Below are 16,134 nucleotides of genomic sequence, written 5' to 3'. Positions count from 1 at the left end.
TGGTTCCAGCGTGGAGTCTCCACTGCTGCTCCTTGTCTGCATCGTTCTGACAGCCCTGCTTATAATCTGTGAGCTGAGCGGCTCATATCATTATCTTAGGCAGAGCTCCCTGAACCGGCTGCAGCTCTGACGGGTTGACATCAGCGCTGCAGCCAATAATGGACACCTGGAGCAGCGGCAGAGACTCGAGGCTGGACCTGTGGAGGGTGAGTAAAGCACTGTTTGTTCCTTGTTAAAACAAAACTACTGTGAGAGGAAACAGTTTTCTGAAATGGGAAACCCCATTAAAGGAGATGCAGCCTAGACCTTCCATAATGGATTATTATATAAATAAAAGCAAAAAAAAATACCCAAAAAGCCAATATAATAATGCAAAAATGTATCTCTTCTGGTTCTGGTCGGTGTCACAGCCCCGGATGCTGCTATGAAACTGCTACGACTAGAATGTTCTATCACGGTCGCACAGAAACCATGAGGCCTTGCACAGTGGAGGCGGTGAGCTGGTGCCGGGCCATGCTGGACCCTGCGTCCACGGTAGGTTCTCATTTATGCTCCAGTCATATCAGAGGAGTTTTGGGGGTTATAATATTGATGTCTGATCTTTATGCCATTGATATCTGATTGTTGGGGGTCTTATTCAGATGAGCAGTGGGACTGCTCGGAATAAGGGACCACCGCTGCTGGGTCTCAATCATTAACCTCCCACAGCGCCGTACATTGCGTAGTGGCCATCTCTGGTATTGCACCACAATCCCATTCAAGGAAATAAGTAGCGTGGTTACCTAAAGTTAACCGCCACCAATCAGATGTTAATGGCTTTTCTTAAAGATCCTGGAAAACTATTTCTCACTTCTTCACAATTGTGTTTCTGCAGCGCGCTCACCGCCAAGAACTGATGCTCAAGGCATTTGCCAAGCATAACAAGATGATGAACGAATGTCAGCTCGGCAAAGGTAAGTGAGAATATAGATAAGAGGTTGTGCAGCAGCTGACATTTTTGCATTGGGCATGAAACGACGCCTCTGCACCCCGGTATAGGGTGATGCCCGCAAGTATGATGCTGGATCTTACCACACCCAATGCTGAAATAAGAGGCGTTTCACCACCACGTTCCATTATTCCTTCATAGGAACAGAAAAATATCAGTTTTCCTAATATAATAATGCTTAATAATCTGCCTTGTTCCTCTGTTATTCCTCCTGGAAATGTAGAAATAGTTTTTCTATGAACTGGGAGCTACCATTTGGCCTTTTAAAAAAGGGCTCGTCCCTCAACACTATGATAATATTAGGACAGTAAACTGTATAGTGACGATGAGAATGGTAACGCCCCATTGTTTGATATTATTGACATTTCCAGGAGGAACAAAAGTGGAACTTGGTATTAAAACTGACTTTAAAGTAAAATTTGACCCTTTTAATAAAAATTTCAAATTGAAATGTTAATAGAAAACTTGTAAATACTTAGTTTAACTGCTTTTGCTCAATTTCCACCTATTTCTTCTATGTCTCTGTAGGGGGTGTGGCCTGTCTGTAGGGGGTGTGGCCTGTCTGTAGGGGGTGTGGCCTGTCTGTAGGGGGTGTGCCTGTCTGTAAGTAGATAAAATGTTATAACATTAACACATTTGGTAATATTCCCTTTATATCCGTATTCTTGCAGGATTTGACCGCCATCTGCTGGGTCTTCTTCTTATTGCAAAAGAGGAAGGACTTTCCGTCCCAGAACTCTATAATGACCCGGCTTTCACAAAGAGGTGATTATAATGCTGCTCTTGGACCGGCTTATTGGGAATTACAGCATCAGGTGAAGGGGAGTAAAAAATGCAAATCGTGCACTAGATATTTCTACCACAGGGGGGCGCTTTACTACACACTCAGCAGTGGCTAACAGTTTGTTATAGTCTTGGGGTGCTTTCACACATCCAATTTTCTTTATCGTTCCTTTGGGAGACCCAGACCTTGGGTGTTTAGCTTCTGCCTCCGGAGGACACACAAAGTACTACACCTAAAAGTGTAGCTCCTCCCTCTGAGCTTATACACCCGCTGGTGAGCCAGTCCCAGACAGTTTATCGCTTTGTGTTCAGGAGGCATACATCCACACATGCATTCTCATATGATTTTTGCTTTTTGGAAAGAGATTGAAGAAATGCGGGTCCACGTCTGGACTCCCGGCATGTCCCTTCTTACCCCACTGTGTCGGCGGTGTTGTAAGGTTGATTTCCAAGGCTGGAGCCTTACGTGCCGTGCTCCTTCACCATCCCTCCTGGGCTCTGGATTGAAGTGGGAGCCAGCGCGGCCTCCATGCCTGGCAGGAGACCGGTCTCCGGCCACAGCCCCTTGAGGACCCTGCTGGACCGGAGCACTCATCCCCAGGGACCTGGCCCTGCGTCTCAGCAGCTAAGTACCTGAGACGTTCATATGTTGGGGGTCTATGTCCTTTATTGTATGGGGAGAGTGTGTTTGCTGTATTTATTTTGGCATTTCCGGCGGGTTCTCTGGCTTTCGCCCGAGAACCGTGCCGATGGTGCCTGCGCGTCGGCCTTGCTGCTCAAATTTAGGCCCCGGCTTCGCCGGAGGCCTAGTTTCTGTTACCAGCCCACGCATGTCACTCATGCAAAAGGACAGGCACGGCTCCTCCCGGCGGCCGTCCTGCACAGGGGAGGGACACTCCCCACTGCTTGTGCGTGACTCCTCCCCGCAGGTCTCTATGGCCCTCCAGATCCCGCTTTCCTACAGGGCCGCCCCCGTCCCGCCCCCTCTCTTCGCTCCGGCAGCCATTTTCTTGGACAGGGTTCACTCTGCGCTGGGCCATCCTGCACTCTGCATCCCTGCTGAGGTGCTGTGCATTGGGGGTCTGGGCTTCGGGATCTGGAGGGCACACAACACCGCTTCCAGCGGTCTGGTAAGCCACAGCCGGTCTCTGGTTGTGGACCTCTGTATATACTCCCTGGGGTTCATTCTCTTGTAGAAGCTGTCCCCACTCCAGCAGCATGTCTCACATGAGGAGCAAGGCTCCAAAGCTTTATACTGTATGCGCTGCATGTAAGCTCCTGCTGTCTGAACAGAGCACCTATCCACATTGTGATGTCTGCTCTAACTTGGAGGTGCCACAGCCTGGAGTCTCACCCCCAGTGGTCTCTCAGGCTGCTTCTGCACCTGTGGCTGAACCCCCGGCCTGGGTAGAGTCCTTTTCTAGGTCCATATCCCAGTCTTTTGCTGAGTCCATGGGACTTCTGTCCAGGACTTTGATGAATATGCATCAGCCCTGCTCACAGGGTGCCTCTAATGCTCTTGCTAAGGGTCCTTTAGGATCTCTATCATCTGACCTCCGTCCACCGGAGCTCACAGAGGATTCATCATCAGGGCACAGACCCCATCCTCCTAAGAGGAGACGCAGGGTTTCCTCTCCCTCCTCATCCCGCGGCTCTGATTCAAGAGCTGACTCGCAAGATGAGGAGGATGCCCATACGGGCGGCTCGGAGGCTAACTCCATGTACCCCATTGATCTTTCCGAGGGTGACTCAGATCTTAGTGACTTGATTGCTTCTATTAATTCTGTGCTGGATCTCAATCCGCCAGTATCAGAGGAGCAACCCTCTCTGGCAGAAAAGCACCAGTTTACCTCGCCTAAGAGAGTAAAGAGTGTGTTCTTTAACCACTCCAGTTTTCAGGCCGCTGTGACCAAACCCAGGGCCTGTCCTGACAAACGCTTCCCAAAGCGTGGTTCTGATGACCGTTTTACCTTTCCACCTGAGGTGGTCAAGGAGTGGGCTCACTCCCCAAAGGTAGACCCTCCGGTGTCTAGGCTCTCAGCTCGGACCGTTGTGTCGGTGGCTGATGGCACTTCCCTTAGGGATTCCACTGACCATCAGATTGACCTTCTGGCCAAATCCGTGTATGAAGCGGCGGGGGCCGCGTTTTCCCCTACTTTTGCAGCAGTGTGGGCTCTCAAAGCCATCTCTGCTTCTCTAGAGGAGATGCATTCCCTCATCAGGGAATCTATGCCCGAGATGGTTGCCTTAACTTCTCAAGCTTCAGCTTTTTCATCCTATGCCATGTCTCCCATGCTAGAGGCTGCTCACCGCACTGCGGTGGCTTCAGCTAATTCCCTCGTTATCCGCAGGATCTTGTGGCTTCGAGAGTGGAAGGCAGATGCTTCTTCAAAGAAGTACCTTGCTGGGCTCCCTTTTGCTGGTTCCCGGCTGTTCGGTGAACAGCTGGATGAAATTATTAAAGAAGCTACTGGCGGGAAGAGTACTTCCATGCCACAAACCAAGACCAGGAAACCTGCCCAGGGTAGGAATCAGTCGAGGTTTCGCTCCTTTCGTTCCTCCAACTGGTCGTCCTCTAAGCCCTCCGCCTCGTCCGCTAACTCAGCTAAGGACCAGAAATCCAACTGGCGCCCAAGAGCGCGTCCACAGAAGACCGCAGGAGGTCCTGCCACTAAGGCAGCCTCCTCGTAACTCTTTGCCCGCTCCAGCAACGTCCTTAGTCGGTGGCAGGCTCTCCCACTTTGGCGACGCTTGGTTTCAACACGTCTCCGATCAGTGGGTGAGAGATATCATCTCTCACGGCTACAGGATAGAATTCTCTTCCAGCCCGCCAAACAGATTTTTTTCTCTCCACTCCCCCCTGCTCCAAGGCCGCCGCCTTCTCACAGGCCGTGGCAGCCTTGCAGGCCAACGGAGTCATTGTACCAGTTCCCGCCTGGGAACGGTTCAGAGGTTTTTACTCAAACCTCTTCCTAGTTCCCAAAAAGGACGGTACCTTCCGGCCCATCCTGGATCTCAAGCTTCTCAACAAGCATGTTCGGGTGCGGCACTTTCGCACGGAGTCTCTGCGATCAGTCATTGCCTCAATGACCCAAGGGGATTTCCTGGCGTCCATCGACATCAGAGATGCCTATCTACATGTGCCAATTGCAGTTTCACACCAGCGTTGGCTACGCTTTGCAATAGGAGAAGATAATTTCCAATTCGTGGCTCTTCCCTTCGGGTTAGCCACGGCCCCTCGGGTATTCACCAAGGTCATGGCGGCAGTGATTGCGGTCCTGCACCTCCAGGGGTTGGCAGTGATTCCTTACCTGGACGACCTTCTAGTCAAGGCTCCATCCAGCGCAGACTGTCAGCGGAGTGTCTCGCTCACTCTCGCCACTCTAGCCCAATTCGGGTGGCTTGTCAATCTTCCCAAATCCACTCTGACTCCGACCTAGAGTCTCACGTACCTAGGGATGCAGTTCGAGACTTTGCCGGCACTTGTGAAGTTGCCCTTAGTCAAACAGCTGTCACTCCAGTTGGCGGTGCGCTCTCTCCTGAGGCCCTGCCGTTATACCCTCAGGCGTCTGATGCAGGTGCTGGGTCAAATGGTGGCGTCCATGGAGGCTGCTCCCTTTGCCCAGTTCCATCTGCGTCCTCTGCAGCTGGACATTCTCCGCTGTTGGGACAAGCGGCCTTCCTCCTTACACAAGTTAGTGGCTCTGTCGCCACAAACCAGGAGCTCTCTTCAGTGGTGGCTTCGGCCCCTCTCCCTGTCCCAAGGGCGCTCCTTCCTGACCCCGTCCTTGGTGATTCTCACCACGGATGCCAGTCTATCCGGCTGGGGAGCGGTATGTCTCCACCACAGAGCACAGGGCACTTGGACTCCGTCCGAGTCAGCCCTTTCAATCAATGTGCTGGAAACCAGAGCCGTGTTTCTAACTCTCCTAGCATTTCACCAACGCGACAGCGGTTGCCTACATCAATCACCAAGGCGGGACACGCAGCCGCCTGGCAATGATGGAGGTACAATGCATTCTTCAATGGGCGGAAGACTCCAAGTCCACCATATCCGCAGTCCACATCCCAGGCGTGGACAACTGGGAGGCAGATTATCTCAGCCGTCAAAGCGTGGACGGTGGCGAGTGGTCCCTGCACCCGGCAGTATTTCAGTCAATCTGCCGCAAATGGGGCACTCCGGACGTGGACCTAATGGCATCCCGTCACAACAACAAGGTTCCTGTTTACGTGGCTCGCTCCCACGATCCTCAGGCCTTCGCCGCGGACGCTCCGGTTCAGGACTGGTCCCAGTTTCGTCTGTCCTACGTGTTTCCCCCTCTAGCTCTCTTGCCCAGAGTCCTGCGCAAGATCAGAATGGAGAATCGTCAAGTCATCCTCATTGCACCGGACTGGCCCAGGCGAGCTTGGTATCCAGACCTGCTCCAACTGTCCATAGAGATGCCGTGGCATCTTCCGGACCGTCCAGATCTACTCTCGCAACGTCCGTTTTTCCGCCCGAATTCTGCGGCCCTCAAATTGACGGCGTGGCTCTTGAGTCCTGGATTTTGACGGCTTCTGGTATCCCCCCTGAAGTCATCTCCACTATGACTCGGGCGCGCAAGTCTTCCTCCGCTAAGATCTATCACAGGACTTGGAAAATGTTCCTGTCCTGGTGTCGCTCTACCGGCCATCCTCCTTGGCCATTCTCCTTGCCGACCCTTCTGTCTTTTCTACAGTCCGGTCTGCAGCTAGGACTGTCCCCCAACTCTCTCAAGGGACAAGTTTCAGCTCTGTCAGTTCTGTTCCAGCGGCGTCTCGCCCGGCTGGCTCAGGTCCGCACCTTCATGCAGGGCGCGTCTCACATCATTCCGCCTTACCGGCGGCCCTTGGACCCCTGGGACCTTAACTTGGTTCTCAGTCTTGCAGAAACCCCCCTTTGAGCCTCTTAGGGAGGTTTCTTTGTATCGTCTTTCACAGAAAGTGGCCTTTCTGGTTGCCATAACTTCTCTCAGGACAGTCTCTGATTTGGCTGCGCTCTCCTCGGAGTCACCTTTTTTAGTCTTTCATCAAGACAAGGTGGTTCTCCGTCCGACTCCGGACTTTTTTCCTAAGGTGGTCTCTCCCTTCCACCTTAACCAGGACATTACCTTACCTTCCTTCTGTCCGGCCCCTGTTCATCGCTTTGAAAAAGCTCTACATACTCTAGATCTGGTGCATGCTCTCCGGCTCTATGTGTCTCGCACCGCTGCGCTTAGGCGGTGCACCTCTCTTTTTGTGCTAACCACAGGTCGGCGCAAGGGCCTCCCTGCTTCTAAGCCGACCTTAGCCCGTTGGATTAGGTCGACCATTTCGGACGCCTACCAAAGTACTCAGGCGCCTCCCCCGCCGGGGATCAAGGCACACTCGACCAAAGCTGTCGGTGCCTCTTGGGCTTTTAGGCACCAGGCTACGGCTCAACAAGTCTGTCAGGCTGCCACTTGGGCTAGCCTGCATACCTTCTCGAAGCACTACCAAGTGCATGCTCATGCTTCGGCAGATGCGAGCTTGGGCAGACGCATCCTTCAGGCGGCGGTCGCCCATTTGTGAAGTTAGGTTCTGCCTACTTCTTAGTTTTTCTGTTTTTCCCACCCAGGGACTGCTTTGGAACGTCCCAAGGTCTGGGTCTCCCAAAGGAACGATAAAGAAAAAGAGAATTTTGTTTACTTACCGTAAATTCTTTTTCTTATAGTTCCGTCTTGGGAGACCCAGCACCCTCCCTGTTGCCTGTTGGCAATTTCCTTTTTCCGCGTGTTATCACCGGTTGTTGTCGTGGACAGAGTCTCCGGTTGTTCCGGCTCTTGCTCTGTTCTACTTGTGGGTGGCTATTCTCCTTCAGCTTTTGCACTAAACTGGCTGGGACTGGCTCACCAGGGGGTGTATAAGCTCAGAGGGAGGAGCTACACTTTTAGGTGTAGTACTTTGTGTGTCCTCCGGAGGCAGAAGCTATACACCTATGGTCTGGGTCTCCCATGTCGGAACTATAAGAAAAAGAATTTACGGTAAGTAAACAAAATTCTCTTTTTTGCCATCGGGCACAATCCGGCGAATACCAGATAAAATGGATCCGGCGCCGGATGCGTTTTATTTTTCCTCATTGAATTGTATTAGTGCTGGATTGTGCCGCATTGCCTTGCGTTTCATCCGGCGTGCACCGGATCCGATGAAATTTGTCAGTGCAACCACTGGAAGGAACGTCCAAAGCTGCGTTGTTTTTTTTTTTTTTTTTTTGACCGGTGAAAAACTGGAAGACGACGGATCCGGCGGCGTCCGGCAAATGATGGAATCAGGCGACAGATCTGTTTTTTGCTTCTGGGCATGCTCAGGCATTCTGTAAAATCATTTCTGGTCACAAAAAAGCTCTCTCGCGCTCTCTCTCTCGCGCTCTCTCTCTCGCGCTCTCTCTCTCGCGCTCTCTCTCTCGCGCTCTCTCTCTCGCGCTCTCTCTCTCGCGCTCTCTCTCTCGCGCTCTCTCTCTCGCGCTCTCTCTCTCGCGCTCTCTCTCTCGCGCTCTCTCTCTCGCGCTCTCTCTCTCGCGCTCTCTCTCTCGCGCTCTCTCTCTCGCGCTCTCTCTCTCGCGCTCTCTCTCTCGCGCTCTCTCTCTCGCGCTCTCTCTCTCGCGCTCTCTCTCTCGCGCTCTCTCGCTCTTCCAGGATCCTGGTTTTCATTATCACCTAAGTTTTTAAAATAAAAAATGGACACCGGATCCGTCGCCTCAGTTTTGCCACAATCTGCGACGGATCCGTTGAATCAGGTACAAACTGGATTGTGCCTGATGGCAAAAAACTGATGTGTGAAAGTAGCCTTAAGGCCCAGTCACACACAACGACTTACCAGCGATCCCGAAAACGATGCGACCTCATAGGGATCGCAGGTAAGTCGCTGGGAGGTCGCAGGTGAGATGTCACACAGTCAGATCTTACCAGCGATGTAGGAACAATACAGGTCGCAGTAGCGACCTGTATAACTATCTTAGCAGTCACTGTGACCCTGTCAGACAGCGTCCAACACAGCGATGTGTCCTGCCCAGCAGGACATCGCCTTTGAAGAAAATGGCCTGGACCATTCTGCAACGACTAGCGATCTCACAGCAGGGGCCTGATCGCTGGTAAGTGTCACACATAACGAGATCGCTAACGGGACCGCTACTGCGTCACCAAAACCGTGACTCAGCTGCGATCTCGCTAGCAATCTCGTTATGTGTGACAGTACCTTTTTAGATTTCACATTATCAGCACACCATGTGGTTAGAAATGGAATTGCAGGTAAAAGTTACCATGTTTCCTCAAAAATAAGACTCTTCTATATATATACTAGAAGGTGGCCCGATTCTACACATCGGGTATTCTAGAATTTACGTATTGTGTAGTTAATGTATGATTTTTGTATGTGTGTGTGTGTATGTATATGTATATATATATATATATATATATATATATATATATATATATATATATATATATATATATATATATATATATATATATATATATATATATATATATATATATATATATATATATATATATATCTCTATATCTCTATATCTCTATATATATATATATATATATATATATATATATATATATATATATATATATATATATATATATATATATATATATATATATATCTCTCTATATATATATATATATATATATATATCTCTATATATATATATATATATCTATATCAAGTATTTGTGTGGGGGGTGAGAGCGGTGTTTGTGTGTTGCGTTGTTTGTAGAGTGCTGTGTGTCTGTATCATTGTGGATGTGTGTGTCTGTGTTTTGGGGAGGTATGTTTTGTGCAATGTGTGTTGCGCGGTATGTGCGTATATTTGTGTGTGTGTGTGGCGATGTGGGTGTCTGTGGTTCCCAGTGTGCGTGTGCGTGTGGTGTTGTGCAGTGCGTGTGTGTGTGTGTGTTTTGGGGGGAGATGTGCACCCCCCATCGTGCTCCATCCCCCATGCTGCGCACCCCCCATCGTGCTCCATCCCCCATGCTGCGCACCCCCCATCGTGCTCCATCCCCCATGCTGCGCACCCCCCATCGTGCTCCATCCCCCATGCTGCGCACCCCCCATCGTGCTCCATCCCCCATGCTGCGCACCCCCCATCGTGCTCCATCCCCATGCTGCGCACTCCCCATCGTGCTCCATCCCCCCTCCCCATTGTGCTCCATCCCCCATGCTGCGCATTCCCCATCGTGCTCCATCCCCCATGCTGCGCATTCCCCATCGTTCTCCATCCCCCATGCTGCGCACCCCCAACGTGCTCTATCCCCCATGGTGCGCACTCCCCATCGTGCTCCATCCCCCATGCTGCGCACCCCCCATCGTGCTCCATCCCCCATGCTGCGCACCCCCCATCGTGCTCCATCCCCCATGCTGCGCACCCCCCCATCGTGCTCCATCCCCCATGCTGCGCACCCCCCATCGTGCTCCATCTCCCATGCTGCGCACCCCCCCATCGTGCTCCATCCCCCATGCTGCGCACTCCCCATCGTGCTCCATCCCCCATGCTGCGCACCCCCCATCGTGCTCCATCCCCCATGCTGCGCACCCCCCATCGTGCTCCATCCCCCATGCTGCGCACTCCCCATCGTGCTCCATCCCCCATGCTGCGCACTCCCCATCGTGCTCCATCCCCCATGCTGCGCACTCCCCATCGTGCTCCATCCCCCATGCTGCGCACTCCCCATCGTGCTCCATCCCCCATCCTGCGCACTCCCCATCGTGCCCCATCCCCCATGCTGCGCACCCCCCATCGTGCTCCATCCCGCATGCTGCGCACTCCCCATCGTGCTCCATCCGCCATGCTGCACACTCCCCATCGTGCTCCACAGTCACACATCAGACATTAAACACGCACACATCTGATCACACACACACACACACACCCCACTTCTCCCTGTGCCCACCGGTGGCCGGTCCCAGCAGTGCTCTTCTGCCGACACTCACAGATCCGATCGCATACACACACACACACACACACACACACACACACACACCCGATCGCATACACACACACACACACACACACCCGATCGCATACACACACACACACATCCGATCGCATACACACACACACACACACACACACACACATCCGATCGCATACTCACACACACACACACACACACACACACATCCGATCGCATACACTCACACACACACACACACACACACACATCCGATCGCATACACTCACACACACACACACATCCGATCGCATACACGCGCTGACACAATCACGACATCCGGAGATACCACATGCTTCCGGCCATGTGATCCTCCGGCAGGTCCTTGAAGTTCACTGCACAGTATCGCCGCCGAGAAGCAAGCGATATCACGGGATGTTGTGAGTATGTGGATGCGATCGTGCGTGCGTGTGCGCGTTCCGCCCCTGCAGGACCTTGATGCGCTCACCTCGCGTGGGGGGCGGAGCCTGGGCGATCGGCCAATCCGTGCGGGGGGCGGAGCCTGGGCAAGGAGAGCGGTCAATCCGTGCGGGGGGAGGAGCCGAGGCGAGCAGCCAATCCGTGGGGGGGGCGGGGCCATGGCGAATCCGTGAAGCCGAGCGGCCAATCCGTGCGGGGGGCGGGGCCATGGTGAGCCCAGCGGCCAATCCACTGTTTGTCACCGTAAGGACATGGCCAATCCGTGCGAGGGGGGGGCGGACCCGAGGCGAGCGGCCAATCCGTGCGGGGGAGGAGCCGAGCGGCCAATCCGTGCAGGGGGGCGGGGCCATGGCGAGGCCAGCAGCCAATCCGTTTTTTGTCACCGTAAGGACATGTCCCGGGACACAATTTTGGAGCAAGACAGACAGACAGAATAAGGCAATTATATATATATAGATTTTTTTTTGCTCCGAAAGATGCACTGAGGCTTGTTTTTGGGGTAGGGCTTATTGTCAGGGAAACGCTATATTCCTTTTAGTCACGCTAGGTAACGGCAAGTATCAAGCGAACGGCGGAAGGGGAAACCTGTATCTAGGAAGGGGGAGATGGTGACCCCCCCCCCCCTGACCAAACCTACTGCTGGTCCCTGGGGGTCCTTCATCGCCCTAAATAGGTTCCGCACCTATGCACCGAGCCGGATGCCTGACCCTAGGTATCCCAGTGCTGGGCCCTAAATTGGGAATGGTTGGGATGAGCTCTTCATCAACCCAACTAAACACTGGAGAAGACACAAGGGGAACACACAGGAAAAGAGCATGAACTACTTATCCACAGATGACTCAGGCAGGAGTTCAGCAAAGCTTTAGCAATATTACCACAGAGAAGTACAAGCCACCTGCTGGCAACCAGAGCTTCAATGAGCTGAATAATATCACCAGCACCAGTCCAAGAAAGGAAGGGGTATTTAAGCGCAAGGGGAATACTGATGATCATCAGCTGAATGGAATGAGGACTCTGCTGGGTCCTAAAGGGGAAGAGATGAAAATCTAGCTGGTAAGCTACCCAATAGAATGAATACTAAGAGCAGGAACAATGGAAAGTCAGGCAGCATTTTGCGCAGCCAAACGCTGTGACCTTCTATTGCCGGGAACCACATGACTGTCACCCGTGACAGTATCACAACTTCTATTCCCTAAACCAAAATCCCGACATTTCGGGAAGGACCATCTTCATTTTCAGAGCAATTCTGGAATAGAAGTATAAAATTTGTGAAAGGGGAAGGAATGAGGAGAAAAAAAATTAATAATTAAGGGATAGCATCGTAAAAATTGTATCTCTAATTAGAAGATTTCGGAGTATCCAATCAAGGACTCCAAATTTGCGAATCGAGTTATGTTTATGATAGACCCAATTTCCAACCAGATTATATTCTTTATTTTTTGTTGTAGCTCCCCTTTAAAAGGAGGTTATGTGTGTAATCAATGAAATGCAAGAAGCTTATGTGCTGGAAATAAGATGAGATACCTTACGAATAGGGCGAGACGGGATCCACTGCATCTTCAAATTTTATATAATGTGTGTATATATATATATATATATATATATATATATATATATGTATAATGTAATTATCTCTCTGTATCTTAAATGGTGGACTTGTCCATCGACTCCCATCAGCCCCTTTCATAGGGTGCCAAGTAAAATGGTAATTTTGTTTAAAAATAAACTATAAAAAAAATATATACAATATTTTATAGAGATGGCTTCCATACTATCACAGGTTCAAGGCTCCTAGGGTAACTTTAAAAAGAAGAAGAAAAAAAAAAAAGTGAAGAAAAAAAAAAGTTTGTGGAAACAAGATCGAAAGTTCTCATTGCCCTTTTCTTTCTCTAGAAGTACAGGAGGCAGAAGATAGCTTTGGCACCGCTGCGCATGACTGTGGGGGAAAAAAAAATAAAGTAATAAGCGTTATACAAAAAAAATATATGTATAAAAAAAATATTTTTTTTTCATATATCGTGTTGATATATCATGTATATACACAAAGCTACAACACAGCAACTGCAGGATTTAATGCCTTCCCGCTGTGGAAGGTTTTTGTTTTTGTTTTCAGTCCCCTTCTTCCCACGGCTGTAACTTTTTTTTTTTTTTTTTTTTTTTTATTTTATCGATGTTCTGTTTTGAGGGCTTATGTGTTTTGCACTACGAGCTGTAATTTTACATGAAACCATTCATTTTACCATATAAATGTATAAAGAAAAAAACAAACAAACCACAATCTAATTGCAGTGAAGAAAAAACAAAAAACATTGACCTCATTTATGGGTTTTGTATTTAACAGCGTTTTTGTGTGTGTGTGTGTGTGTGTGTGTGTGTGTGTGTGTGTGTGTGTGTGTGTGTGTACTCTATACTATATATATTTATTACACACCCAAGAACAGTGTTAAAAACAAAACCCATAAACGAGGTAAACATATATTATTATTTTTTTTTATTTTTTTTTTTTCTTCACTGCAATTAGATTGTGGTTTGTTTTGAATTTTTTTTTTCTGCACTGTTTCTCTGCAATTAGATTGTGGTTGTTTTTTGTGAATTGTTACATTACTCTTTTGAGTATTCATATTGTGATTTTTGCATGGATTCCACCCATCTGATATTCCGTATCTTCTGTGTCCTCGGTTTCATCCCAGTGGAGGTGGCGGCAACTTTGAACTTTCCACGAGTCTCGTCGGCTACACAAATGTCCACGGAGCCGTAGTTCCAATGGTACACGATGGCTACGGCTTTTTCTACAGAATCCGAGATGACAGGTAGGTCTTCAGCTGGCTGGAATTTTCTTATTTCTATTGTTAAAGGAAAGTGACCTATTGTTTAAAGCAGGTTTTTGTTTAATGTATTTTTAAAACCTGTTTTGACTTTTTTTTTTTTTTTTTCTGGGGGGGGGTGGGATTGAATATTTTTCTGTAATTCAATATCACAATATTGATTAAAAATGTAAACATTAAAAATCTTCCAATTTTCACACTGGCCACAGAAGTTCTTTTGACTCCTGTTAATTCAGGAAACACATGAGCATTAGCAGAAATGGAGAGACTCTGCTCCTACAATGTATCACAGAAGTGAGTACACCCCCTCACATTTATTTGTAAATATTTATTTTCTTCGGCGCTCCATTGGGAGACCCAGACGATTGGGTGTATAGCACTGCCTCCGGAGGCCACACAAAGCATTACACTAAAAAGTGTAAGGCCCCTCCCCTTCTGGCTATACACCCCCAGTGGGATCACTGGCTCACCAGTTTTCTGCTTTGTGCGAAGGAGGTCAGACATCCACGCATAGCTCCACTGTTTAGTCAGCAGCAGCTGCTGACTATGTCGGATGGAAGAAAAGAGGGCCCATACTAGGGCCCCCAGCATGCTCCCTTCTCACCCCACTTTATGTCGGCGGTGTTTGTTAAGGTTGAGGTACCCATTGCGGGTACGGAGGCTGGAGCCCACATGCTGCTTTCCTTCCCCATCCCCCTGAGGGGCTCTGAGGAAGTGGGATCTTACAGGTCTCCAGGCACTGAGACCGGGCTCCATCCACAGACCCAGAGAACCTGCTGGATATGGAGCTGAGTATCGTCAGGGACAGGGCCCTGCTACATTAAGGTACTCTGTGTCCCCGTACACATCGCGCACACACACACCAGCATTGCTGGGAGTGCTAGTGCGCCGGGGACAACAGCGCGGAGCGCTCGTGCTATTATTCACGGCAGCTTTGCTGTGTGAATTTATGTATTGGGAACTGCCGCGCCAGGCCGCTGCTGGGTGTTTTTACACTGTGGCGCGGCTGGGACTTGTGGTGCGCCGGGGACTCCGCGCTGGCCGTGCACATAGGACGGCCGCGCTTATTACTCGAGTCCCCGGCTTTGCGGCCTAGTTTCCGTTTCGTTCCCGCCCCCAGCCCTGCCAGTCAGGGGAGAGGCGGGACGCTGTACAGACAGGCAGCGCCGAGGGCTGGAGTCTGCTTTGCATTCTCCAGCCCCCTTCACTGGACACAGTGGGACGCCGGTTTCCCGCTCTTGCCTGGGGCACGCCCACGGCCCGCCCCTCGTCACACGAGCTGGAGAAGGACGCCGGCAGCCATTCCTGCAGTCCGAGCTGGAGAACGGAGACAAGCTCTGGGCAACCAGTCACAGGACTCTGGCGACCACACACCCGCCTATAGGCGGGCGGTAAGCAGCACCTGAAGTGCTGACCCCACTATATACGTTGTGTCCTTTTGTATTTCTTTTTCGCTCCTAATTGGGAGACCCAGACAGTGGGTGTATAGCTACTGCCTCTGGAGGCCGCACAAAGAACTACACTTAAAAGTGTAAGGCCCCTCCCCTTCTGGCTATACACCCTCCCGTAGGAGTACGGATTCCTCAGTTTTAGCTTTGTGCGAAGGAGGTCACACACGCACGCATAGCTCCATTGTTTTTAGTCAGCAGCAGCTGCTGACTATGTCGGATGGAAGAAAAGAGGGCCCATACAGGGCTCCCAGCATGCTCCCTTCTCACCCCACTGTATGTCGGAGGTGTTTGTAAGGTTGAGGTACCCATTGCGGGTACGGCGGCAGGAGCCCACATGCTGATTCCTTCCCCATCCCTTTTTACAGGGCTCTGGGTGAAGTGGGATTTACTGGTCTCCAGGCACTGAGACCGTGCTCCATCTACAGCCCCTGGAGAAGATGCTGGATGGAGCGGAGTACATCAGGGACATGGCCCTGCTTCCTCAAGGTACTCTGTGTCCCCGTGCATTTGGCGCTCACACCGCAGCATGCTGGGTGTTGTAGTGCGCCGGGGACATCAGCGCTGCGGCGCTTGTGCCATGGCCTCATTCAGCTTCGCTGAAGCAGGCACACTTTTGGGAATCGGTCGCGCCGGCCGCTGGGACTGCGGCGCGGCTGGCACTTATAGTGC

The 16,134-nt window shown here is 50.7% G+C and overlaps 1 protein-coding gene across 3 annotated transcripts in view; it reads left to right on the top strand.

Annotated features, from left to right (window-relative positions):
• Positions 1–16,134, top strand: part of CROT (carnitine O-octanoyltransferase) — a 150,526-nt gene that overhangs the window by 88,810 nt on the left and 45,582 nt on the right. For 2 of the 3 annotated variants that reach the window (XM_075315616.1, XM_075315617.1), the window contains exons 13-16: positions 411–534; positions 875–953; positions 1,660–1,753; positions 13,880–13,999. In XM_075315616.1, coding sequence (XP_075171731.1) covers positions 411–534; positions 875–953; positions 1,660–1,753; positions 13,880–13,999 — 417 coding nt within the window. Of the gene's footprint in view, positions 1–410; positions 535–874; positions 954–1,659; positions 1,754–13,879; positions 14,004–16,134 lie in introns of those variants that run through there. The other variant, XM_075315618.1, reaches the window with a different exon arrangement.

Source organism: Anomaloglossus baeobatrachus, chromosome 6 (assembly GCF_048569485.1).
Source record: "Anomaloglossus baeobatrachus isolate aAnoBae1 chromosome 6, aAnoBae1.hap1, whole genome shotgun sequence".
Classification (NCBI taxonomy): domain Eukaryota; kingdom Metazoa; phylum Chordata; class Amphibia; order Anura; family Aromobatidae; genus Anomaloglossus; species Anomaloglossus baeobatrachus.
This window is presented reverse-complemented; position numbering and strand designations above follow the sequence as displayed.